Here is a 26,202-nt window from a genome sequence, read left to right as displayed (position 1 = left end):
GACGCTTACCCAGACACACTTGTCTAAATTGATGGGTCATTTGAAATAAATGCTATAACCCCCAGCCACATCTGGTGGTGAAAAAAGTACTAAATTGTCATACTTGAGTAAATGTAAAGATAGATTAATAGAAAATTACATAAAAGTCACCCAGTAAAATTCTACTTGAGTAAAAGTCAAAAGGTATTTGGTTTTTAAAATACTTAAGTATCAAAAGTAAGTGGAATTGCCTGAATGTTCTTAAGTATCAAAAGTATAAATCATTTCAAATTCCTTAAATTAAACCAGGTGGACCAATTTTTTTTATTGACTGATAGCCATGGGCACACTCCAACACTCCGACATAATTTACAAACGAAGCATTTGTCCTTAGTGAGTCTGCCAGATCAAAAGCAATAGGGATGACCAGGGGTGTTTCTCTTAAAACGGGTGTGAATTGAACAATTTTCCTGTCAAAATGTAACGAGTTCTTTCGGGTGTCAGGGAAAATATATTGAGTAAAAAGTACATAATTTTCTTTCGGAATGTAGTGAAGTAAAAGAAAAAGCTGCCAAAAATATGAATAGTAAAGTAATGTACAGATAATACCAAAAAACGTAGTACTTTCAAGTAGTACTTTAAAGTATATTTACTGAAGTACTTTACACCACTGCCCAAATGCCTTCACACCAGTATATTAGCATACTTTATATACTGTTACACATGCACTTATCACATAGTATTCCATGCATAAATTAAGGCCATGCAACCTGAGTTGAAACAAGAGTGAGGTGCACATGTACAGTACATAAACAGATGCATACACCATATATTTATGTGTTGGACACTTGATACGGTCACATGATAATGTTGTGGTATGTTACAAAATCATGTTACGACCACATATATCAATATTAATTTTATATATCAATATTTTGCTATGTCTTGCTAAGTGGATGGGTTTCTACAGAAGGTGTACAGCCAAATGGTTACTTGCATAGTAGAAATATCAGTATAATGTCAATATAAATAAAATAATATACAGTATGTACACAAACAATATCAATAACGAAAGTGATAGACAAGGTAGTTACAATATATGCATACAATCAGGGGTAAAGTGGATGAGCAGCAGGATAAAAAAAATTGCAGCAGCAACGTATGTTGTGTTAGGAGAAAGTCACTTGAATAGAGGCACTGCAGATAGTGCTGATGACTGGTCCGTCCAAACCACGCATGAACAGGGAATCCATATTCGGAGAGCTTGTTTCTGTCCTGCCCTTGACTTTGGTGCAGGGCATGTGATGTCCAGAGCCTCTTCGTCGCAAAACTCCCTGATCATCTCAAAAAGATACGTTTGTCTAGCTGTGTCCAATCCAGGTGGTGCTTGGACAGGCAGACCATCTATGGGAGGAAGGATGTCAGCGTTGCGCAGCAGCTGAAACCTGGTCCCAACTTTGCCCTAATGCTCCTTTTGGCGACAACACCAGGCTCCAGAGCATCAAAGCTGTAAAACAGGAAATACAAAAAAGTTTGAAGACATTACCATCTTGCACAACATCAATTCACCTCTCAAGTTTAGATTAGAAGAATAACCTCATATAATGCAATGAGAATGATATTCACCTGAAGTGCTGGTACTGCTTGATCTGTGGCAGCGGCCTGAAGTAAGGAGTCAGGTGCTGTTGCCAGCCATAGATTTCCACAAGCACCGCATCATCCTCGAGTCAAACCAGCTGTGGGATGTTGACCCGTCACAGTGCTGTCCTTCACAACACCAGCAATCTCAGACAAAGTGTTCACTCTGGTCTTTCTGAAGCGTTGCTTGATGATGCCGAAGCACCAGTCGGGGACAAACTCGGAGTGGCTTGTGATCAGGAAGTGAAGGTCCAGACTGTGGTGGAGCTTGTTCATGGTCCGCCAGGCAGACGACCAGAGCACAAACTTGTTATTGTTTTGGCCACTGCAGTTATCCCAATTCAAGTCCATGGGATGGCAGCAGCTTTCCACCAGTGTTTGTGTCCTGGGTGGCATCCTGGTAATACTATTGCATTAGTTGTTGATGAAGTTCGCCACTCGCTGAAAGTCATCATGCTTCAGGTGTAGCCTGTGCTTGATTGGGCCAGCTCTCTTTTTGATGGGAGTCATTACACCATTCTCCTTGTATGACTGGCATTCTGAGATAACATCACAACACAGGTCATGTATGTAACGTTAGCTAGCTAACCAGCCATCTAACGTCAGCTGGCTAACTAACAGCAAGCTTTAACTAGCAATACAACTTTCTCGATAGCACCTGATAAATTCAGAGCAGCAATGTTATTGAGCACAGTAGCAACATATTTGCAGGTCTTCATGGCTAACATTATATCTAGAAAAAAACTGCAGTAGAAATGATTATCTAAGCATACCGGGCAGCTCATTTTATAGAAAAAAGATGCTTCACCGTAGACCAATCCAAACTCATCTCTCGGCATGTTCAGCCCACTCATTATCTCAGCCAATCATGGCTAGCAGGAAGGTTGCTGGCTTTTTCTGTGACTAAACCAACTAGACTTTAATAATTTTATTCGTATTTACAGATGGCATACATGTTTGTTTTTAAGGCACATGAAAGTTAATGTGTTTGAGAAGGCATTTCTGCCCCAAAAGAAACGCATTTTGATTAAAAAACGGCTTTCAAACGGCTCTCCTGTGAAGTTGTGACTTGCGACATACGCCTAGTTTCCTGAATCTGAATCAGGCACACCTGTTAATTGAAATGCATTCCAGGTGACTATCTCATGAAGATGGTTGAGAGAATGTCAAGAGTGTGCAAATCTGTCATCAAGGCAAAGGCTGGCTACTTTGAAGAATCCCAAATATTAAATATATTTTTATTTGTTTAACACTTTTTTGTATACTACATGATATGTGTTGTTTTATAGTTTTGATGTCTTCATTATTATTCTATAATGTAGAAAGTAGTAATAATAAAGAAAAACACTGGAATGAGTAGGTGTGTCCAAACTTTGACTAGTACTGTACTTCCATAAATTTTTTTGTCTGGTTCCGGGGGACCTTCAGACAAGGAGGCTTGTTGACATCCTATAGCAAAACAATGTATGTGTGAGAGTCTCACCTTCATACAGATGGTTCATGTTAGTGTGTAGCCCAAACTGTTCGATTGCTACAGACAGAAGTTGGCAGATCAGCTGTATCAACTTCAGACTAGTCCCAAAACAATTGTGGGGCTCGTAGAGCAAAACGGAGAACATCATCGTGTTCATGAGAATCTCATCTTTCCATAAACTGTTTGGACGTTACAGACGATATTGTGAGAATACCGGTTTTTGGGATGTCTCATGGTCTGACAAACACCGCTCTAGCTCTGTCACCTTTCACCGCAGATGTGGAAGTGTTACATAGACGGATGCAGTAGATTGAGACACAACCAATGCAACAACAAAAAAAACATATCTCTTAAACTGACATTTGTATGTGGATTGTTTTATTATACTAATTAGATTTCCGTGCAGGTGATTTCCCTGCCTGTTTCATTACTTCACAATCAAGGCCAGTTGCAGACAATTATCGGCTAGGAGGAAATTAGATTTCCAAAATGTTGATAACATATTTATAATCATCTAAAATATTTGAAACAAATTTTACACCAATGGGTTACTGTGCCAATGACCAATAAACAAAACATACGGACATGGTTTGCGTTTTCAACACCACAATAAATAGACGATGTCAATCTCGGCAATCAGAAAACACATCCCTTCCTACCATGTAGGTTTACACAGTATCGAAGGCTTGGCTTGACAATCTCTAAATGTCATTAAACTTTTTGGTGTTTCTTAAAAACTTCTTACGGCTAGGGGTTCCGCTAGAGGACTTCATGTTACACAATACATGTATGTTTTGTTCAATAAAGTTCATATTTATTTCCAAAAATCTCAGTTTACATTGGTGCTTTATGGTCTAGTAATGTTGTGCCTTGAAAACATCCAGCAAATTTTAAGAGAGCTTTGTTAAAGATACAAGTATTATGCACAGAATTATAGATATACTTCTCCTTAATGCAACCACTGTGTCAGATTTAAAAAAAACTTTACGGAAAAAGCAAACCATGCAATAATCTGAGTATGGTGCTCAGACACAAAAACAAGCCATGCAGATACCCGCCATATTGTGGAGTCAGTAAAAGTCAGAAATAGCATTATAAATATTCACTTACCTTTGATGATCTTCATCAGAATGCACTCTCAGGAATCCCAGTTATACAATAAATATTTGTTTTGTTCGAGAAAGTCCATAATTTATGTCCAAATACCTCCTTTTGTTAGCGCGTTTAGTAAACAAATCCAAACTCACAAGGCGCGGGCAAGTCCAGGCGAAAGTTCAGATAAAAAGTTTAAAAAGTTATATTACAGTTCGTAGAAACATTTCAACCGATGTATAGAATCAATCTTTAGGATGTTTTTAACATAAATCTTCAATAATGTTCCAACCAGAGAATTCCTTTGTCTTTAGAATTGCAATGGAACACAGGTCGCTCTGATGTGTGCGCGCGTGACCAGCTCATGCCACTCTGGCAGACCTCTGGTTGAATCAGCTCTCATTCGCACCCACTTCACAGTAGAAGCCTCAAACAACGTTCTAAAGACTGTTGACATCTAGTGGAAGCATTAGGAAGTGCAATATGACCCCATAGACAATGTATATTGGATAGGCAATGAGTTGAAAAACTACAAACTTCAGATTTTCCACTTCCTGGTTTGATATTCCTCAGGTTTTCGACTGCCATATGAGTTCTGTTATACTCACAGACATCATTCAAACAGTTTTAGAAACTTCAGAGTGTTTTCTATCCAATACTACTAATACTATGCATATTCCAGCATATTTATGGCTTTGTAACAGGCCGTTTACTCTGGGCTCTATGCATATATTAGCTTCTGGGCCTGAGTAGCCGGAAGTTTACTCTGGGCACACTTTTCATCCGAACGTGAAAATGCTGCCCACTATCCCAAACAGGTTATTAACAGATGTCTCTTTACATTCATCAAATTGCCTCTGAATAGTTTAGATTGATTGATTGATTTTATTTGTCAGTCAAAAATGTACTGTGCCTTAGTGTTTACATACACTAAGGTTGGAGTCATTAAAACTCATGTTTCAACCACTCCAAAAGAATTATTGTTAACAAACTATAGTTGTGGCAAGTCGGTTAGGACATCTGCTTTGTGCATTACACAAGTAATTTTTCCAACAATTGTTTACAGACAGATTATTTCACTTATAATTCACTCTATCACAATTCCAGTGGGTCAGAAATGTACATAGGCTAAGTTGACTGTGCCTTTAAACAGCTTGGGAAATTCCAGAAAATGATGTCATGGCTTTAGGAGCTTCTGATAGGCTAATTGACATCATTTGAGTCAATTGAAGGTGTACCTGTGGATGTATTTCAAGGCCTACCTTCAAACTCAGTGCCTCTTTGTTTGACATCATGGGAAAATCCAAATAAATCAGCCAAGACCTCCACAAGTCTGGTTCATCAAAATAAAGACCTCCACAAGTTTGGTTCATCCTTGGGAGCAATTTCCAAATGTCTGAAGGTACCACGTTCATCTGTACAAACAATAGTATGCAAGTATAAACACCATGGGACCACGCAACCATAATACCACTCAGGAAGGAGACGCGTTCTGTCTCCTAGAGATTAACCTACTTTGTTGCGAAAAGTGCAAATCAATAACAGAACAACAGCGAAGGACCTCGTGAAGATGCTGGAGGAAACAGGTAGAAAAGTATCGATATCCACAGTAAAAAGAGTCCTATATCGACATAACCTGAAAGGCCGCTCAGCAAGGAAGAAGCCGCTGCTTCAAAACCGTCAAAAAACAGACTACAGCTTGCAAGTGCACATGGGGACAAAGATCATACCTTCTGAAGAAATGTCCTCTAGTCTGTTGAAACAAAAATAGAACTGTTTGGCCATAATGACCATCGTTATGTTTGGAGGAAGAAGGGGGATGCTTGCAAGCCAAAGAACACCATCCCAACCGTGAAGCACGGGGGTGGCAGCATCATATTGTGCGGGTGCTTTGCGGCAGGAAGGACTGGTGCACTTCACAAAATAGATGGTATCATGAGAAAGGAAAATTATGTTGAAGCAACATCTCGAGACATCAGTCTGGAAGTTAAAGCTTGGTCGCAAATGGGTCTTCCAAATGGACAATGACCCAAAGCATACTTCCAAAGTTGTGGCAAAATGGCTTAAGGACAACAAAGTCAAGGTATTGGAGTGGCCATCACATAGCCCTGACCTCAATTCTATACAAAATGTGTGTGGAGAACTGAAAAAGCGTGTGCGAGCAAGGAGGCCTACAAACCTGACTCAGTTACACAAGCTCTGTCAGGAGGAATGGGCCAAAATTCACCCAACTTATTGTGGGAAGCTTGTGGAAGGCTACCCAAAACGTTTGACCCAAGTTAAACAATTTAAAGGCAATGCTACCAAGTACTAATTGAGTGTATGTACACTTCTGACCCACTTGGAATGTGATGAAAGAAATTAAATCTGAAATAAATCATTCTCTCTACTATTATTCTGACATTTCACATTCTTAAAATAAAGTGGTGATCCTAACTGACCTAAGACAGAGAATTGTTACTAGGATTAAATGTCAGGCATTGTGAAAAACTGATTTTAAATGTATTTGGCTAAGGTGTATGTAAATTTCCTATTTCAACTGTATATAGAGCCTATAAAAAGGGAGAGAAGCTTAGGCCTAGCCCCAGAGAGGTAGAGGCAGAGAGATATGCCGGCGGCATGCTACATCACCGACATGCATTTTTAAAAAATGTTAGATGGATACTGTGTCTACTATACAGGTGTACATGTACAGGAGGCTAATTTGTACATTTTTATCAGAATATTTTATATAATGATAAGCATTATATTGTTAGATTATAGTATTAACTCTGGTAGGCATGAAACATTCTTCCTCACCTCAAGTTCAACTGTCAGAGTCAGTTGGAGCGCCGGTGCGCAATGCCTTCACATCATAGGCTTGCAGTAACTAAAGCTTAAGAATAGCCACACCAAACCTTCACAAAAGTTTCTAAACTTTATTATGGTAATATCAAAAGTAATTCAAGCCAGCGTTTACAGGGAAAATACAAAAAAATACTATTACATTGATCTAAAATATAAACGCAGCATGTAAAATGTTGGGCCCATGTTATATGAGCTGAAATAAAAGATCCCAGAAACGTTCAATATGCACAAAAAGCTTATTTCTCACAAATGTTGTGCACAAATTTGTTTACATCCCTGTTAGTGAGCATTTCTCCTTTGCCAAGATAATCCATCCACCTGACAGGTGTGGCATATCAAGAAGCTGAATACACAGCACGATCATTACACAGGTGAACCTTGTGCTGGGGACAGTAAAAGGTCACTCTAAAATGTGCAGTTTTGTCACACAACACAATGCCACATTCAATTGGCATGCTGACTGCAGGAATGTCTTCCAGAGCTGTTGCCAGATAATTTAATGTTTATTTTTCTACCATACGCAGCCTCCAACATTGTTTTAGAGAATTTGTCAGTACATCCAACCTGCATCACAACCGCAGACCACGCGTAACCACGCCTGCCCAGGACAGTGGATACAACTGTGGGTTTGCACAACTGAAAAATGTATGCACAAACTGTCAGAAACTGTCTCAGGGAAGCTCATCTGTGTGCTCGTCGTCCTGATCAGGGTCTTGACCTGCAGTTCGGCGTAGTAACCGACTTCAGTGGGAAAATGGTCAGCTTCGATGGCCACTGGCATGCTGGGGCTCTTCACTGTAACGGGCTGGTGGCAGACAGCATGTATGGCGTTGTGTGGGCGAGCGGTTTGCTGATGTCAACGTTGTGAACAGAGTGCCCCATAGTGTTATGGTATGGGTAGGCATAAGCTATGGACAACGAACACAATTGCTAATGTTATTTATTTTACTACATACCTAAACTAAATATGGAGCACACAATTTAAAAGACTGATCGAATGTAATTAAGCTAATGAAAATGTCACAACAGAATTAAACAAAACAGATTTTGCATATTTAAAGAACTGGTTTGGATTAATAAATAGGCTTACAATAATAATCATGATAAAACAAATTATTCTAACTTTTGTTTTACTTCAATGAAAAAGGCCTCCATCTTCATAATCAACAGTAGCCAGGCCAAGGCTTTTCTGTTGCTCTCTCTCTCAGCAGCAGGCGCACATGCATGCAAGGCATGAGATAATTGTGCTTCAGTGAGAATGTGGGGTATAGGCTATGATAGACATTCTCTCCTGCACAATTAGGCCTGCTACAATTATATTTATCAGCTTTTCTTTTTTTTATTGGCCAAATTCCGGCATTTATCAGCTAAGGGGAACCCTGGAGTATTTTCCATCAAATTGTTTCCATCAAATTGACTTGTTGCAGATAAAAGTCTGTGCGTAAATACGCAGTGCACATAAAAATACCTACAGTGCCTTGCGAAAGTATTCGGCCCCCTTGAACTTTGCGACCTTTTGCCACATTTCAGGCTTCAAACATAAAGATAAAAAACTGTATTTTTTTGTGAAGAATCAACAACAAGTGGGACACAATCATGAATTGGAACGACATTTATTGGATATTTCAAACTTTTTTAACAAATCAAAAACTGAAAAATTATTCAGCCCCTTTACTTTCAGGGCAGCAAACTCTCTCCAGAAGTTCAGTGAGGATCTCTGAATGATCCAATGTTGACCTAAATGACTAATGATAATAAATACAATCCACCTGTGTGTAATCAAGTCTCCGTATAAATGCACCTGCACTGTGATAGTCTCAGAGGTCCGTTAAAAGCGCAGAGAGCATCATGAAGAACAAGGAACACACCAGGCAGGTCCGAGATACTGTTGTGAAGAAGTTTAAAGCCGGATTTGGATACAAAAATATTTCCCAAGCTTTAAACATCCCAAGGAGCACTGTGCAAGCGATAATATTGAAATGGAAGGAGTATCAGACCACTGCAAATCTACCAAGACTTGGCCGTCCCTCTAAACTTTCAGATCATACAAGGAGAAGACTGATCAGAGATGCAGCCAAGAGGCCCATGATCACTCTGGATGAACTGCAGAGATCTACAGCTGAGGTGGGAGACTCTGTCCATAGGACAACAATCGTATATTGCACAAATCTGGCCTTTATGGAAGAGTGGCAAGAAGAAAGACATTTCTTAAAGATATCCATAAAAAGTGTTGTTTAAAGTTTGCCACAAGCCACCTGGGAGACACACCAAACATGTGGAAGAAGGTGCTCTGGTCAGATGAAACCAAAATTGAACTTTTTGGCAACAATGCAAAACGTTATGTTTGGCGTAAAAGCAACACAGCTCATCACCATGAACACACCATCCCCACTGTCAAACATGGTGGTGGCAGCATCATGGTTTGGGCCTGCTTTTCTTCAGCAGGGACAGGGAAGATGGTTAAAATTGATGGGAAGATGGATGGAGCCAAATACAGGACCATTCTGGAAGAAAACCTGATGGAGTCTGCAAAAGACCTGAGACTGGGACAGAGATTTGACTTCCAACAAGACAATGATCCAAAACATAAAGCAAAATCTACAATGGAATGGTTGAAAAATAAACATATCCAGGTGTTAGAATGGCCAAGTCAAAGTCCAGACCTGAATCCAATCGAGAATCTGTGGAAAGAACTGAAAACTGCTGTTCACAAATGCTCTCCATCCAACCTCATTGAGCTCGAGCTGTTTTGCAAGGAGGAATGGGAAAAAATTTCAGTCTCTCGATGTGCAAAACTGATAGAGACATACCCCAAGCGACTTACAGCTGTAATCGCAGCAAAAGGTGGCGCTACAAAGTATTAACTTAAGGGGGCTGAATAATTTTGCACAACCAATTTTTCAGTTTTTGATTTGTTAAAAAAGTTTGAAATATCCAATAAATGTAGTTCCACTTCATGATTGTGTCCCACTTGTTGTTGATTCTTCACAAAAAAATACAGTTTTATATCTTTATGTTTGAAGCCTGAAATGTGGCAAAAGGTCGCAAAGTTCAAGGGGGCCGAATACTTTCGCAAGGCACTGTACTGAGGTAAAATTGTACAGAATAAATCATTTTAATAATTTACTAAAAAGAGTGTAAACGTCGCCGATCTCTTCTCCAAGATTGACCTGTCTCATATTCAAAGTGATGGCAGATGTAACAAATTTGCAAACTTGAAAAAGTTAAATGGGTTTACATGCATTTTCAACTCTAGGTATACTGATGGTTTTGTCACAAAAATGTTGCGTAAGTATAGCAAATGTGCCCACTCTGTTGTAGGCTAGTCAAGGTAGGATAATTGTATTCTCCATAAACAAGATCAATAGGGGACATTTTTTAGCTGTGTGTCTCATGTCTTCACTGTTCTTTCATGCCAATGATGCACCTGGCTTATCAGCTATTCCTATTTGTACTTGTCAAATCATAGAAAAAATGTAGCAGCTTTTAATGTTTTCATGTGTAGTATGATTGCTAGTTAAACTATTGCAGATCTGGAAAATAATCCACCAACCAATATTGTCACTATGAATGGTGGATAGAAGACAGGATAGACCGTTAGACTGGTAGACTATACTGACCTATGGTATAGTAAAAGTTAGCACATGGAAAAGCGTAGTGCATAAGGGTAGTACCAAAACACCTTGTTAAAGGGGAGGCGCATGCAAGCAGATGAGGAAATGTGGATGGATGGAAGAAATATTACAGTAAATACTGCAAAAGGGCAAATGTAAACCAAGGGGAAAAATGAACTACCCTCCCCTGTGCCCAATAAAAAACCACACAACCCTCCCCAAAGATTTTTTTTTTGACAACCCTCCCCTATTTTGGACCACCCCTCCCCAGTAATTTGCAATCTGTCCCTTATAGCGATTAACTTTTAGTACATCCATAATGTTTGTTTATTTCGTTGCTATGGTCACCGCTGGCTGTCGCACTCGTGTGAAGGCACTTTCCGCTTTGACTAGACGGACAAATGGGTACTACGCGAACCTCTGCTCAGCCAAACGCTCTGTGTCTGCAAATCTCCTTTATGTCACAGACCCCAGTAGTAGCTACAGAAGCATTTTTGAGTTTATTGATGTATACGTGCGTCACTGTAAGTATCATAATAATTAATATAACACCCTATCATAATCTATCAGTTTAAACTAGAGATATGTTTTTTAGCATGGGCTGTCTCAATCGACCCCATTTGCCTATGTTGGCCTTCCGCAGGAGGGAGGCCGAGCTACAGCAAGCAATGTTTGACAGACCATGAGATGTCCCGAAAATCGTTCTTCTCACGAAAACTTCTGTAGCTTCCAAAGGGTTTGGTGTTCTCAGTTTTGCTCTACGACCTTCACAAGCCCCACGGGACTCATCTGAAGTTGGTAATGCGGCTATGCCAACTTTTGTCGGTGGCGTCCAAACCGTTTGGGCTACAAACTAACTGTGACCCATACAAATTAATGGAAGTATGGAGTTAGTTTTGTGCCAATAAAAAAATGTGGTAAAATATCAGTCCAAAAAAATGTATGAAGTGCATTCAGAAAGTTTTCAGACCTCTTGACTTTTTCCACACTTTGTTAGGTTTTATCCTTATTCTAAAATGGATGAAATATTTTTTTTCCTCATCAATCTACACACGATACCCCATAACGACAAATCAAAAACAGGTTTGTAGAAATGTTTACTAAACCTGGCACACTTGTAGTTGGGGAGTTTCTCCCATTCTTCTCTGCAGATCCCCTCAAGCTCTGTCAGGTTGGATGGGGAGCGTCACTGCATAGCTATTTTCAGGTCTCTCCAAAGATGTTCGATCGGGTTCAAGTCCAGGCTCTGGCTGGGCCACTCAAGGGCATTCAGAGACTTGTCCTGAAGCCACTCCTGCGTTGTCTTGGCTGTGTGCTTAGGGTCATTTGCCCCAGTCTGAGGTCCTGAGCGCTCTGGAGCAGGTTTTCATCATGCATCTCTCTGTACTTTCCTCCGTTCATCATTCCCTAAATCCTGACTAGTTTCCCAGTCCCTGTTGCTGAAAAACATCCCCACAGTATGATGCTGCCACTACCATGCTTCACCATAGGGATGGTGCCAGGATTCCTCCAGATGTGACATGTTTTTTAAATGTATGTTTAATTTAACCTTTATTTAACCAGGTAGGCAAGTTGAGAACAAGTTCTCATTTACAATTGCGACCTGGCCAAGAAAAAGCAAAGCAGTTCGACACGTAAAACAACACAGAGTTACACATGGAGTAAAACAAACATACAGTCACTAATACAGTAGAAAAATGAGTCTATATACCATTTGAGCAAATGAGGTGAGATAAGGGAGGTAAAGGCAAAAAAGGCCATGGTGGCGAAGTAAATACAATATAGCAAGTAAAAACATTTTTTTTAAATAAACACTGGAATGGTAGATTTGCAGTGAAAGAATGTGCATAAATAATGGGGGTGCAAAGGAGCTAAATAAATAAATACAGTAGGGGGAGAGGTAGTTGTTTGGGCTAAATTATAGATGGGCTATGTACAGGTGCAGTAATCTGTGAGCTGCTCTGACAGCTGGTGCTTAAAGCTAGTGAGGGGGATAAGTGTTTCCAGTTTCAGAGATTTTTGCAGTTCGTTCCAGTCATTGGCAGCAGAGAACTGGAAGGCTAGGCGGAAAATAAGGGAGTTAAGGGAGTAATAAATAAGGGAGTTAAGGCAATAAATAGGCCATGGTGGCGAAGTAATTACAATATGTCAATTAAACACTGGAATGGTAGATGTGCAAAAGAAGGATGTGCAAGTAGAGATACTGTGGTGCTAAAGGAGCAAACTAAATAAATACAGTATGGGAATGAGGTAGATAGATGGGCTGTATACAGATGGGCTATGAACTGGTGCAGTGATATGTGAACTGCTCTGACAGCTGGTTCTTAAAGCTAGTGAGGGAGATGGGAATCTCCAGCTTCAGTGATTTTTGCAGTTCGTTCCAGTCAGTGACAGCAGAGAACTGGAAGGAAATGCGACCAAAGGAGGAATTGGCTTTGGAGTTGACCAGTGATATATACCTGCTAGAGCGCGTGCTACAAGTGGGTGCTGCTATGGTCACCAGCGAGCTGAGATAGGGCGGGGCTTTACCTAGCAGAGACTTGTAGATAACCTGTAGCCAGTGGGTTTGGCGACAAGTATGAAGCGAGGGCCAGCCAACAAGAGCATTTAGGTCGCAGTGGTGAGTAGTGTATGGGGCTTTGGTGGCAAAACGGATGGCACTGTGATAGACTACATCCAGTTTGCTGAGTAGAGTGTTGAAGGCTATTTTATAGATGACATCGCCGAAGTCAAGGATCGGTAGGATGGTCAGTTTTACGAGGGCATGTTTGGCAGCATGAGTGAAGGATGCTTTGTTGCGAAATAGGAAGCCATTTCTAGATTTAATTTTTGATTGGAGATGCTTAATGTGAGTCTGGAAGGAGAGTTTACAGTCTAGCCAGACACCTAGGTATTTGTAGTTATCCACGTATTCTAAGTCAGAGCCGTCCAGAGTAGTGATGCTGGATGGGCGGGCAGGTGCGGGCAATGATCGGTTGAATAGCATGCATTTAGTTTTATTTGCGTTTAAGAGCAGTTGGAGGCCACGGAAGGAGAGTTGTATGGCATTGAAGCTCATCTGGAGGTTAGTTAACACCGTGTCCAAAGAAGGGCCAGAAGTATACAGAATGGTATCGTCTGCGTAGAGGTGGATCAGAGAATCACCAGCAGCAAGAGCGACATCATTGATGTATACAGAGAAGAGAGTCGGCCCGAGAATTGAACCCTGTGGCACCCCCATAGAGACTGCCAGAGGTACGGACAACAGGCCCTCCGATTTGACACACTGAGCTCTATCAGAGAAGTAGTTGGTGAACCAGGCGAGGCAATCATTTGAGAAACCAAGGCTGTTGAGTCTGCCAATAAGAATGTGGTGATTGACAGAGTCAAAGGTCTTGGCCAGGTCGATGAATACAGCTGCACAGTAATGTCTCTTATCGATGGCGGTTATGATATCATTTAGGACCTTGAGCGTTGCTGAGGAGCACCCATGACCAGCTCGGAAACCAGATTGCATAGCGGAGAAGGTACAATGTGATTCAAAATGGTCAGTAATCTGTTTGTTAACTTGGCTTTCAAAGACCTTAGAGATGCAGGGTAGGATAGATATAGGTCTGTAGCAGTTTAGGTCTAGAGCGTCTCCCCCTTTGAAGAGGGGGATGACCGCAGCAGCTTTCCAATCTTTGGGAATCTCAGACGATACGAAAGAGAGGTTGAACAAGCTAGTAATAGGGGTTGCAACAATTTCGGCAGATAATTTTAGAAAGAGAGGGTCCAGATTGTCTAGCCCGGCTGATTTGTCGGGGTCCAGATTTGTCAGCTCTTTCAGAACATCAGCTATCTGGATATCAGCTATCTGGTGAAGGAGAAATGGTGGGGGCTTGGGCGGGTTGCTGTGGATGGTGCCGGGCAGTTGACCGGGGTAGGGGTAGCCAGGTGGAAAGCATGGCCAGCCGTAGAGAAATGCTTATTGAAATTCTCAATTATAGTGGATTTGTTGGTTGTAACAGTATTTCCTAGCCTCAGAGCAGTGGGTAGCTGGGAGGAGGTGCTCTTATTCTCCATGGACTTTACAGTATCCCAGAACTTTTTTGAGTTTGTACTGCAGGATGCAAATTTCTGTTTAAAAAAGCTAGCCTTAGCTTTCCTAACTGCCTGTGTATGTTGGTTCCTAACCCTACCTGAAAAGTTGCATATCACGGGGGCTATTCGATGCTAATGCAGAACGCCACAGGATGTTTTTGTGCTGGTCAAGGGCAGACAGGTCTGGAGTGAAGGGCTATATTTATTCCTGGTTCTACATTTTTTGAATGGGGCATGCCTATTTAAGATGGTGAGGAAGGCACTTTTAAAGAATAACCAGGCATCCTCTCCTGTCGGGATGAGGTCAATGTCATTCCAGGATACCCCGGCCAGGTCGATTAGAAAGGCCTGCTCGCAGAAGTGTTTTAGGGAGCGTTTGACCGTGATGAGGTCGTTTCCTCGCAGACCCATTACGGATGCAGGCAATGAGGCAGTGATCGCTGAGATCTTGGTTGAAAACTACAGAAGTGTATTTGGAGGGTGAGTTAGTTCGGATGATATCTATGAGGGTGCCCGTGTTTACGGATTTGGGGTTATATCTGGTAGGTTCATTGATAAATTGTGTGAGATTGAGGGCATCAAGCTTAGATTGTAGGATGGCCGGAGTGTTAAGCATGTCCCAGTTTAGGTCACCTAGCAGCACGAGCTCAGAAGATAGATGGGGGCAATCAAATCTCATATGGTGTCGAGGGCACAGCTGGGGGCAGAGGGTGGTCTATAGCAAGCGTCAACGGTGAGAGACTTGTTTCTGGAAAGGTTCATTTTTAGAAGTAGAAGGTCAAATTGTTTGGGTTCAGACCTGGATAGTAAGACAGAACTCTGCAGGTTATCTTTGCAGTAAATTGCAACACCGTCCCCTTTGGCAGTTCTATCTTGTCGGAAAATGTTATAGTTAGGAATGGAAATTTCAAGGTTTTTGGTGGTCTTCCTAAGCCAGGACTGGTGGAGTGTGCTAGGGCAGTGAATAAAACAAACTTAGGGAGGAGGCTTCTAATGTTAACATGCATGAAACCAAGGCTTTTACGGTTGCAGAAGTCAACAAATGAGAGAGTCTGGGGGATGGGAGTGGAGGTAGACACTGCAGGGCCTGGATTAACCTCTACATCACCAGAGGAACAGAGGAGGAGTAGGATAAGGGTACGGCTAAAGGCTAACAGAACTGGACACCTAGTACATTCAGAACAGAGAGTAAAAGGAGATTTCTGGGCATGGTAGAATATATTCAAGGCATAATGTACAGACAAAGGTATAGTAGGATGTGAATACAGTAGGGGTAAACCTGTACATATAGTGATAATGAAAGAGATATTGTCTCTAGAAATAGCATTTAAACCATGACATTCATGACATTCAGGCCAAAGAGTTCAATCTTGGTTTCATCAGACCAGATAATCTTGTTTCCAATAGAGTCCTTTAGGTGCCTTTGGGCAAACTCTAAGCGGACTATGTGCCTTTTATTGAGGAGTGGCTTCCATCTGGCCACTCTACCATAAAAGGCCTGAATGGTGGAGTGCTGCAGAGATGGTTGTCCTTCTGGAAGGTTCTCCCATCTCCACAGAGGAACTCTGGAGCTCTGTCAGAGTGACCATCAGGTTCTTGGTCACCTCTCTGACAAAGGCGCTTCTTCCCCAATTGCTCAGTTCAGCTCTAGGAAGAGTCTTGTTGGTTCCAAACGTCTTCCATTTAAGAATGATGGAGGCCATTGTGTTCTTGGGGACCATCAATGCAGCAGACATTTTTGGTTACCCTTCCCCAGATCTGTGCCTCGACACAATCCTGTCTCGGAGCCCTACAGACAATTCCTTCAACCTCATGGCTTGGTTTTTCCTCTGACATGCATTGTCAACTCTGGGACCTTATACAGACAGGTGTGTGCCTTTCGAAATCATGTACAATCAATTTAATTCACCACAGGTGGATTCCAGTCAAGGTGTAAAAACATCTCAAGGATGACCAATGGAAACAGGATGCACCTCAGCTCAATTTCAAGTCTCATAGCAAAGGGTCTGAATACTTATGTAAGTAAGATATCTGTTTTTTTACATATGATAAATTAGCAAAAACATTTTAAAATGTTGTGTATTGTGTTTAGATTGAGGATTTGTATTTATTTAATCAATTTTAGAGTAAGGCTGTAACAACAAAATGTGGAAAAAGTAAAGGGGTCAGAATACTTTTTGAATGCACTGTATATACATTAATATATCATTCCTGAGCTTTCTTATATATCCCAGATATAGCACAGACACTTCAAAACCTCATTCCTTAAGATACATTTTTTGACTGTCTTTTTTGCCATTTATTAATGTGTTATTCAATGCACTTCTATGGGCTATAGTAGTAAAGGCCAAATTCTATATTTTATCAAATCATTTTTACACACTTATTTTGGTATACCAGAAATAGAAATTATCTATGGTATGACAGTCTTAAAACAATTATATATGTTGGCTTAGTAAACCCCCCCCCCCCCCCCCCACCTACCCTTTAACCCTAATTGCTCCTATAAGTCTCTTTGGATAAGAGCGTCTGCAAAATAAAATAAAAAAATCTGTAAAAAAAAAGGTTAATAGGAGAAAAATCTGATCTGGATGTTAGTAGGGCCAGCCAAAGGTTAAAGACACAGTAGAAGTCGACATGTTGCTGTCGTGGCCTGAATGCATAATTGTTTGTGAGGGTGAAGTGCTTTCTCACCAATTACCATAATAAAAGCCAGAGCTTGGAACACAATATTCAATTTGGAAAATTAAATAAAAAATCTGACTGCAGCGTACATATTTATTTTCATAGTAAAAAAAAAAAAATAAAATCCACAACCCAAAACACTGAAAGCCAAACAGTTGCAAAGATTTGATCATAAATAAATATGAATTATCGTAATACATTTGGCTGTCTAGAGTCCCTTGCCGATGCATCCATCTGTTTTTTAAAAGGATTATCCTAGGACCAAACTCAATTACCTTTCTTAATCATGGAAAGTACAGAAAAGCTCTATTAGCCAAATTACAGCCAATTAAAAAGTGCACGCTTCGTGTTTAACCCTAGCAGAGAGGTCTGGGCTTTCAACATGGGACTTTAGCTTGTTCACCTCACAACTCAAACACACTACTTTTAAAAAGGCATCCAAGCTTGACAACCAACACATAATGATTGTATCATGAAGTTCAAAATTCTTCTTATTTACAATAACAGCAATTTGACTTTCCTCTGCTTTTTCCAAACACAGGCAGTATAAAGAGACAAAGACATCAAAGTGTTAGTGCTGGGGAAAATCGATGATACAAGGGTTCAGAATTGCAAAGAGAGGTAAAACAGTGGGTGTCAGCTTTGGAGAGAAGAGAGACAAAGCCTCCTGCAGAGTGCAGTCAGCCATGTGAGGTAAAGCTGCACACACACGCACACACACACACACACACACACACGTAGTATTGCCCAACCCCCGAAGTGAGTCTTCTTATCAGCTAACTGTATGTAAGGATTTCTCTATGTTGTCTTAGAGATTCAACATTCTCTCTGTTGATCTTGCCAACCCCCATTGTCACACCTCTGAGAGGCAGAGGTTCTGTTGTGATTACATCATGTACAGTTGAAGTCGGAAGTTTACATACACTAAGGTTGGAGTCATTAAAAATCGTTTTTTCAACCACAAATTTCTTGTTAACAAACTATAGTTTTGGCAAGTCGGTTAGGACATCTGCTTTGTGCATTACAATTCACTGTATCACAATTCCAGTGGGTCAGAAATGTACATACACTAAGTTGACTGTGCCTTTAAACAGCTTGGAAAATTCCAGAAAATGATGTCATGGCTTTAGAAGCTTCTGATAGGCTAATTGACATAATTTGAGTCAATTAGAGGTGTACCTGTGGATGTGTTTCAAGGCCTACCTTCCAACTCAGTGCCTCTTTGCTAGACATCATGAGAAAATCAAACTAAATCAGCTAAGACCTCAGAAAAAATGGTATACCTCCACAAGTCTGGTTAATCCTTGGGAGCAATTTCCAAATGCCTGAAGGTACCACGTTCATCTGTAAAAAATGATAGTACGCAAGTATAAACACCATGGGACCACGCAGCCATCATATCACTCAGGAAGGAGACGCGTTCTGTCTCCTAGAGATGAACGTACTTTGGTGCGAAAAGTGCAAATCAATCCCAGAACAACAGCGAAGGACCTTGTGAAGATGCTGGAGGAAACAGGTACAAAAGTATCTATAAACACAGTAAAACGAGTCCTATATTGACATAACCTGAAAGGCCACTCAGCAAGGAAGAAGCCACTGCTCCAAAACCGCCATCAAAAAGCCATACTACGGTTTGCAACTGCACATGGGGACAAAGATCGTACTTTTTGGAGAAATGTCCTCTGGTCTGATGAAACAAAAATATAACTGTTTGGCCATAATGACCGTCGTTATGTTTGGAGGAAGAAGGGGGATGCTGTAACGGTTTTCTTGGTGAGAAGGAGAGTCGGACCAAAATGCGGCGTGTCTATTGCAATCCATGTTTAATGAAGTAACACACTAAACACAAACACTATCAAAACAATAAACTTAACGAAAACCGAAACAGCCTATACTTGTGTAACCTAACACAGAACAATGACACTAAGGACAATCACCCACGACAAACTCAAAGAATATGGCTGCCTAAATATGGTTCCCAATCAGAGACAACGATAAACACCTGCCTCTGATTGAGAACCACTTCAGACAGCCATAGACTTAGCTAGAACACCCCACTAGCTACAATCCCCATAAATACACACCACATACAAAAACCCATGCCACACCCTGGCCTGACCAAATAAATAAAGAAACACAAAATACTTTGACCAGGGTGTGACAGAACCCCCCCCCCTAAGGTGCGGACTCCCGAACGCACCTCAAAACAATAGGGAGGGTCCGGGTGGGCGTCTGTCCATGGTGGCGGCTCCGGCGCGGGACGTGGACCCCACTCAATCAATGTCTTAGTCCCTTCTCCTCGCGTCCCTGGATAGTCCACCCTCGCCGCCGACCATGGCCTAGTAGTCCTCACCCAGAACCCCACTGGACTGAGGAGCAGATCGGGACTGAGGGGCAGCTCGGGACTGAGGCAGCTCGGGACTGAGGGGAAGCTCAGGAGTGAGAGGAAGCTCAGGAGTGAGAGGAAGCTCAGGCAGGTTGAAGAATCTACCAGATCCAGGCTGGCTGGTGGTTTCGGCAGATCCTGGCTGACTGGCAGATCCTGGCTGACTGGCAGATCTGGAAGAGTCTGGTCGACTGGCAGATCTGGAAGAGTCTGGTCGACTGGCAGATCTGGAAGAGTCTGGTCGACTGGCAGATCTGGAAGAGTCTGGTCGACTGGCAGATCTGGAAGAGTCTGGTCGACTGGCAGATCTGGAAGAGTCTGGTCGACTGGCAGATCTGGAAGAGTCTGGTCGACTGGCAGATCTGGAAGAGTCTGGTCGACTGGCAGATCTGGAAGAGTCTGGTCGACTGGCAGATCTGGAAGAGTCTGGTCGACTGGCAGATCTGGAAGAGGCTGGTCGACTGGCAGATCTGGAAGAGGCTGGTCGACTGGCAGATCTGGAAGAGTCTGGTCGACTGGCAGATCTGGAAGAGTCTGGTCGACTGGCAGATCTGGAAGAGTCTGGTCGACTGGCAGATCTGGAAGAGTCTGGTCGACTGGCAGATCTGGAAGAGTCTGGTCGACTGGCAGATCTGGGAGAGTCTGGTCGACTGGCAGATCTGGGAGAGTCTGGTCGACTGGCAGCTCTGGCTGCTCCATGCTGACTGGCTGCTCCATGATGACTGGCAGCTCTGGCTTCTCCATGCTGACTGGCTGCTCCATGCTGACTGGCAGCTCTGGCTGCTCCATGCTGACTGGCTGCTCCATGCTGACTGGCAGCTCTGGCTGCTCCATGCTGACTGGCTGCTCTGGCTGCTCCATGCTGACTGGCTGCTCCATGCTGACTGGCTGCTCCATGCTGACTGGCGGCCCTGGCTGCTCCATGCTGACTGGCGGCCCTGGCTGCTCCATACTGACTGGCGGCCCTGGCTGCTCCATGCTAACTGGCAGCTCTGGCGGCTCCTTGCAGACTGGCAGCTCTGGCGGCTCCTTGCAGACTGGCAGCTTTGGTGGCATCCTGCAGACAGGCAGCTCTGGCGGCTCCTTGCAGACTGGCAGCTCCTTGCAGACTGGCAGCTCTATGCAGACTGGCAGCTCCTTGCAGACTGACAGCTCCTTGCTAACTGGCAGCTCTATGCTAACTGGCAGCTCTATGCTAACTGGCAGCTCTATGCTAACTGGCAGCTCTATGCTAACTGGCAGCTCTATGCTAACTGGCAGCTCTGAACAGGCGGGAGACTCCGGCAGCGCTGTAGAGAAGGAAGGCTCTAACAGCGCTAAACAGGCGGGAGACTCCGACAGCGCTGGAGAGGAGGGCTCCGACAGCGCTGGACAGGCGAGGCGCACTGTAGGCCTGATGCGTGGTGCTGGCACTGGTGGTACTGGGCCGAGGACACGCACAGGAAGCCTGGTGCGGGGAGCTGCTACCGGAGGGCTGGGGTGTGGAGGTGGTACTGGAAAAACCGGACCGTGCAGGCGCACTGGAGCTCTTGAGCACCGAGCCTGCCCAACCTTACCTGGTTGAATGCTCACGGTCGCCCTGCCAGTGCGGAGAGGTGGAATAGCCCGCACTGGACTATGCAGGCGAACCGGAGACACCGAGCGCAAGGCTGGTGCCATGTAAACCGGCCCAAGGAGACGCACTGGGGACCAGCTGCGTAGAGCCGGCTTCATGGCATTAGGCTCAACACTCAATCTAGCCCGGCAGACACGCAGAGCTGGAATATACCGCACCGGGCTATGCACCCGCACTGGAGACACCGTGCGCACCACTGCATAACACGGTGCCTGTCCGGTCTCTCTAGCCCCCCGGTAAGCACAGGGAGTCTGCCCAGGTCTCCTACCTGGCATAGCCATACTCCCTGTTAGTCCCCCCCCAAGAAATTTTTGGGGCTGCCTCTCAGGCTTCCATCCGCGTCGCCGTGCTGCCTTCTCATACCAGCGCCTCTCTGCTTTCACCGCCTCCATTCTACGATAACCTTCCTCGCACTGCTCCAGCGAATCCCAGGCGGGCTCCGGCACTCTCCCTGGGTCGGCCGCCCACCTGTCGATCTCCTCCCAAGTAGTATACTCCATACTGTACTCCTCCTTGGGCTGTTCCTGTTGTTTCTTCTCCCGCTGCACCTTAGTGCGGCTACACTCCCCTGGTTTAGCCCAGGGTCCTCTCCCGTCGAGGATTTCCTCCCATGTCCAGAAATCCTTATTGCGCATCTCCTCGCGCTGCTCCTGCCTGTTGACACGCTGCTTGGTCCTTTTGTGGTGGGTGATTCTGTAACGGTTTTCTTGGTGAGAAGGAGAGTCGGACCAAAATGCGGCGTGTCTATTGCAATCCATGTTTAATGAAGTAACACACTAAACACAAACACTATCAAAACAATAAACTTAACGAAAACCGAAACAGCCTATACTTGTGTAACCTAACACAGAACAATGACACTAAGGACAATCACCCACGACAAACTCAAAGAATATGGCTGCCTAAATATGGTTCCCAATCAGAGACAACGATAAACACCTGCCTCTGATTGAGAACCACTTCAGACAGCCATAGACTTAGCTAGAACACCCCACTAGCTACAATCCCCATAAATACACACCACATACAAAAACCCATGCCACACCCTGGCCTGACCAAATAAATAAAGAAACACAAAATACTTTGACCAGGGTGTGACAGATGCTTGCAATTCGAAGAACATCATCCCAACCGTGAAGCAAGGGGGTTGCAGCATCATGTTGTGGGGGTGCTTTGCGGCAGGAGGGACTGGTGCACTTCACAAAATAGATGGCATCTTGAGGCAGGAAAACTTTGGATATATTGAAGCAACATCTCAAGACATCAGTCAGGAAGTTAAAGCTTCGTCGCAAATGGATCTTCCAAATGGACAATGACCCAAAGCATACTTCCAAAGTTGTGGCAAAATGGCTTAAGGATAACAAAGTCGAGGTATTGGGGTGGCCATCACAAAGCCCTGACCTCAATACTATAGAATATTTGTGGGCAGAACTGAAAGGCCTGTGTGAGCAAGGATGTCTACAAACCTGACTCAGTTACACCAGCTCTGTCTGTAGGAATGGGCCAAAATTCACCCAACTTATTGTGGGAAGCTTGTGGAAGGCTACCCGAAACATTTGACCCCAGTTATTAAAAAATGTAAAGGCAATGCTACTAAATACTAATTGAGTGTATGAGTGTATGTACATTTCTGACCCACTGGGAATGTGATGAAAGAAATTAAAGCTGAAATAGTTCATTCTCTACTATTATTCTGACATTTCGCATTCTTAAAATAAAACTGTGATCCTCACTGACCTGAGACAGATCATTTTTACTAGGATTAATTGTCAGGCATTGTGAAAAACTGAGTTTCAATGTATTTGGCTCAGGTGTATGTAAACTTCCGACTTCAACTGTAGGTCTGATATCTGATGGGAGGTTAACTTTACAGTAACACTATCGGTCAACAAATTTTGAATCCAAACAACTCAGAAGCTTATGAAAGGGTCTTAGATTCATTGTACCTTCTCTTATGTTCCTGACTTGCTGTGGTGAGATACCGAATCTCTTTCTTTCTCTCCACCTCTCCCATGAGCTTTACGTCATAGCACAAGCCTCTCTCTCTCTCTCTCTCTGACCATGCTTGGAATAATGCCTTGTAATGTGTTTTCATGCTTTGTAACTTAATCTTTATGCCTTGTATGTGAATCCATTAATTTTACAAAGTAATTAAATACATTCCATTCTCAGACATTTCTTCACTGCCTATTACTGTAACTCAACTATATTTTTCTTGCATATTGCTATTTATCTTATGGATTCGATAATTCATTTAATGGGCTAAATGAATTGTCTTCTTATGAGTCGCATGTGAGGTATATTATATACATGATAAATATTACTACACACACACAGGCACTCTCTTTCTGGTTCCTCACCATTGCCAGTGGCACAATCCCACCCAAGTCCTGTGGTGCCAGGCGGATGACGGTCTGGACCTCATCAGTGATGGAGCGGGTAGGAGGGTACTCCACCTGCCACATCACCACTCGGCTGCCCAGCGGGTCCAGTAGCCCGTTCACCTCCAGATCCACCTGGAGGACCCTCTGGTAACCCGCCTCCAGCCTGGGGGAAGAGGGGAGGGGAGAGGGAAGGAGGGAAAGAAGTGTTTTTTATTTGTATGATCAAGTGACCTTGGGTGTTTAGAAAAGGCATTAAGGGTGTATTAACATTAGTATCATCAATAGCCACGTTTCCACCCACAGTTTTAATCCAAGTAAAGTCATGGCGTTTAAAAAAAATTGTGATGGAAACAAAGTGTCGGTAGAACTTTATGAATGTCAACAGACAATTTGATTGTTCGACATGGTGGGTTATTTTCGTGTCAGTAAAATGTATTATGCAACGTATTGCTCTGGAAACAATCTATTGAGCAGTTGTTGATAGAATAACCCTCAAGTCGAGGTACATTTGCAATCACAGGATGTTATGTTGTGTGGTACTCCCACTGTGACTTGGAAAAGCATGCACAGTTTAGACTACAAGGTGGTGTCTGCGCGGTGATGAGCTTGATGCTCCTTTCCAATACATTTTGAGCATCTTAACTTGTATGCTAGTGACATGATGATCGGTGCTTAAAAAATGAAAATGATCTTGCTCTTATCCATCTCATCATGTAACGTAACATTTCCAGTGTACACTTATCTAGAGCGTGTGCGAAAACCAGATTGGGCAAATCTGTCATTTTTCGCAACAGTTTGTGTGACAAAATTATTGGTACAGTGGAAAATGCAATGGAAACACATTCAACTCATGTTTTGGTAACACTTTAATTGGATAGTCCATCTATAGATGCTCTACAGACTATATACAGAATATCAGCAACATGTCAACTGCATGTTTGTTGAAATGTTACTGACATGTATGTTGAAATGTTACTGACATGAATGTTGAAATGTTACTGACATGTATGTTGAAATGTTACTGACATGTATGTTGAAATGTTACTGACATGTATGTTGACTATCCAAATAAAGTGTTACCCATGTTTTTTATTCGTTACATGAAAAATTAAGTGCAAAGGTGTTTTATATGTGCCCTACATCATCACGCACATTATATCTGCTACATCTGGTGGGGAAATATATATATACAGTGGGGCAAAAAAGTATTTAGTCAGCCACCAATTGTGTAAGTTCTCCCACTTAAAAAGATGAGAGAGGCCTGTAATTTTCGTCATAGGTACACTTCAACTATGACAGACACAATGAGGGACAAAAATCCAGAAAATCACATTGTAGGATTTTTTATGAATTTATTTGCAAATTATGGTGGAAAATAAGTATTTGGTCAATAACAAAAGTTTATCTCAATACTTTGTTATATACCCTTTGTTGGCAATGACAGAGGTCAAACGTTTTCTGTAAGTCTTCACAAGGTTTTCACACACTGTTGCTGGTATTTTGGCCCATTCCTCCATGCAGATCTCCTCTAGAGCAGTGATGTTTTGGGGCTGTTGCTGGGCAACACAGACTTTCAACTCCCTCCAAAGATTTTCTATGGGGTTGAGATCTGGAGACTGGCTAGGCCACTCCAGGACCTTGAAATGCTTCTTACGAAGCCACTCCTTCGTTGCCCGGGCGGTGTGTTTGGGATCATTGTCATGCTGAAAGACCCAGCCACGTTTCATCTTCAATGCCCTTGCTGATGGAAGGAGGTTTTCACTCAAAATCTCACGATACATACAGTGCCTTGCGAAAGTATTCGGCCCCCTTGAACTTTGCGACCTTTTGCCACATTTCAGGCTTCAAACATAAAGATATAAAACTGTATTTTTTTGTGAAGAATCAACAACAAGTGGGACACAATCATGAAGTGGAACTACATTTATTGGATATTTCAAACTTTTTTAACAAATCAAAAACTGAAAAATTGGTCGTGCAAAATTATTCAGCCCCCTTAAGTTAATACTTTGTAGCGCCACCTTTTGCTGTGATTACAGCTGTAAGTCGCTTGGGGTATGTCTCTATCAGTTTTGCACATCGAGAGACTGACATTTATTCCCATTCCTCCTTGCAAAACAGCTCGAGCTCAGTAAGGTTGGATGGAGAGCATTTGTGAACAGCAGTTTTCAGTTCTTTCCACAGATTCTCGATTGGATTCAGGTCTGGACTTTGACTTGGCCATTCTAACACCTGGATATGTTTATTTTTGAACCATTCCATTGTAGATTTTGCTTTATGTTTTGGATCATTGTCTTGTTGGAAGACAAATCTCCGTCCCAGTCTCAGGTCTTTTGCAGACTCCATCAGGTTTTCTTCCAGAATGGTCCTGTATTTGGCTCCATCCATCTTCCCATCAATTTTAACCATCTTCCCTGTCCCTGTTG

The 26,202-nt window shown here is 42.7% G+C and overlaps 1 protein-coding gene across 1 annotated transcript in view; it reads right to left on the bottom strand.

Moving 5' to 3' along the window:
• The window catches only part of LOC110509743 (transmembrane protein 132C-like), a 227,090-nt gene that overhangs the window by 86,485 nt on the left and 114,403 nt on the right, over positions 1-26,202 (bottom strand). The window contains exon 4 of the mRNA XM_036968040.2: positions 23,753-23,939. Coding sequence (XP_036823935.2) covers positions 23,753-23,939 — 187 coding nt within the window. The remainder of the gene's footprint in view (positions 1-23,752; positions 23,940-26,202) is intronic.

The sequence above is a fragment of the Oncorhynchus mykiss genome, chromosome 29, assembly GCF_057628025.1.
Source record: "Oncorhynchus mykiss isolate SJ-2025 chromosome 29, ASM5762802v1, whole genome shotgun sequence".
NCBI classification, from domain to species: domain Eukaryota; kingdom Metazoa; phylum Chordata; class Actinopteri; order Salmoniformes; family Salmonidae; genus Oncorhynchus; species Oncorhynchus mykiss.
Note: the sequence above shows the minus strand (reverse complement) of the source record. Positions and strands in the feature narration are given on the sequence as shown.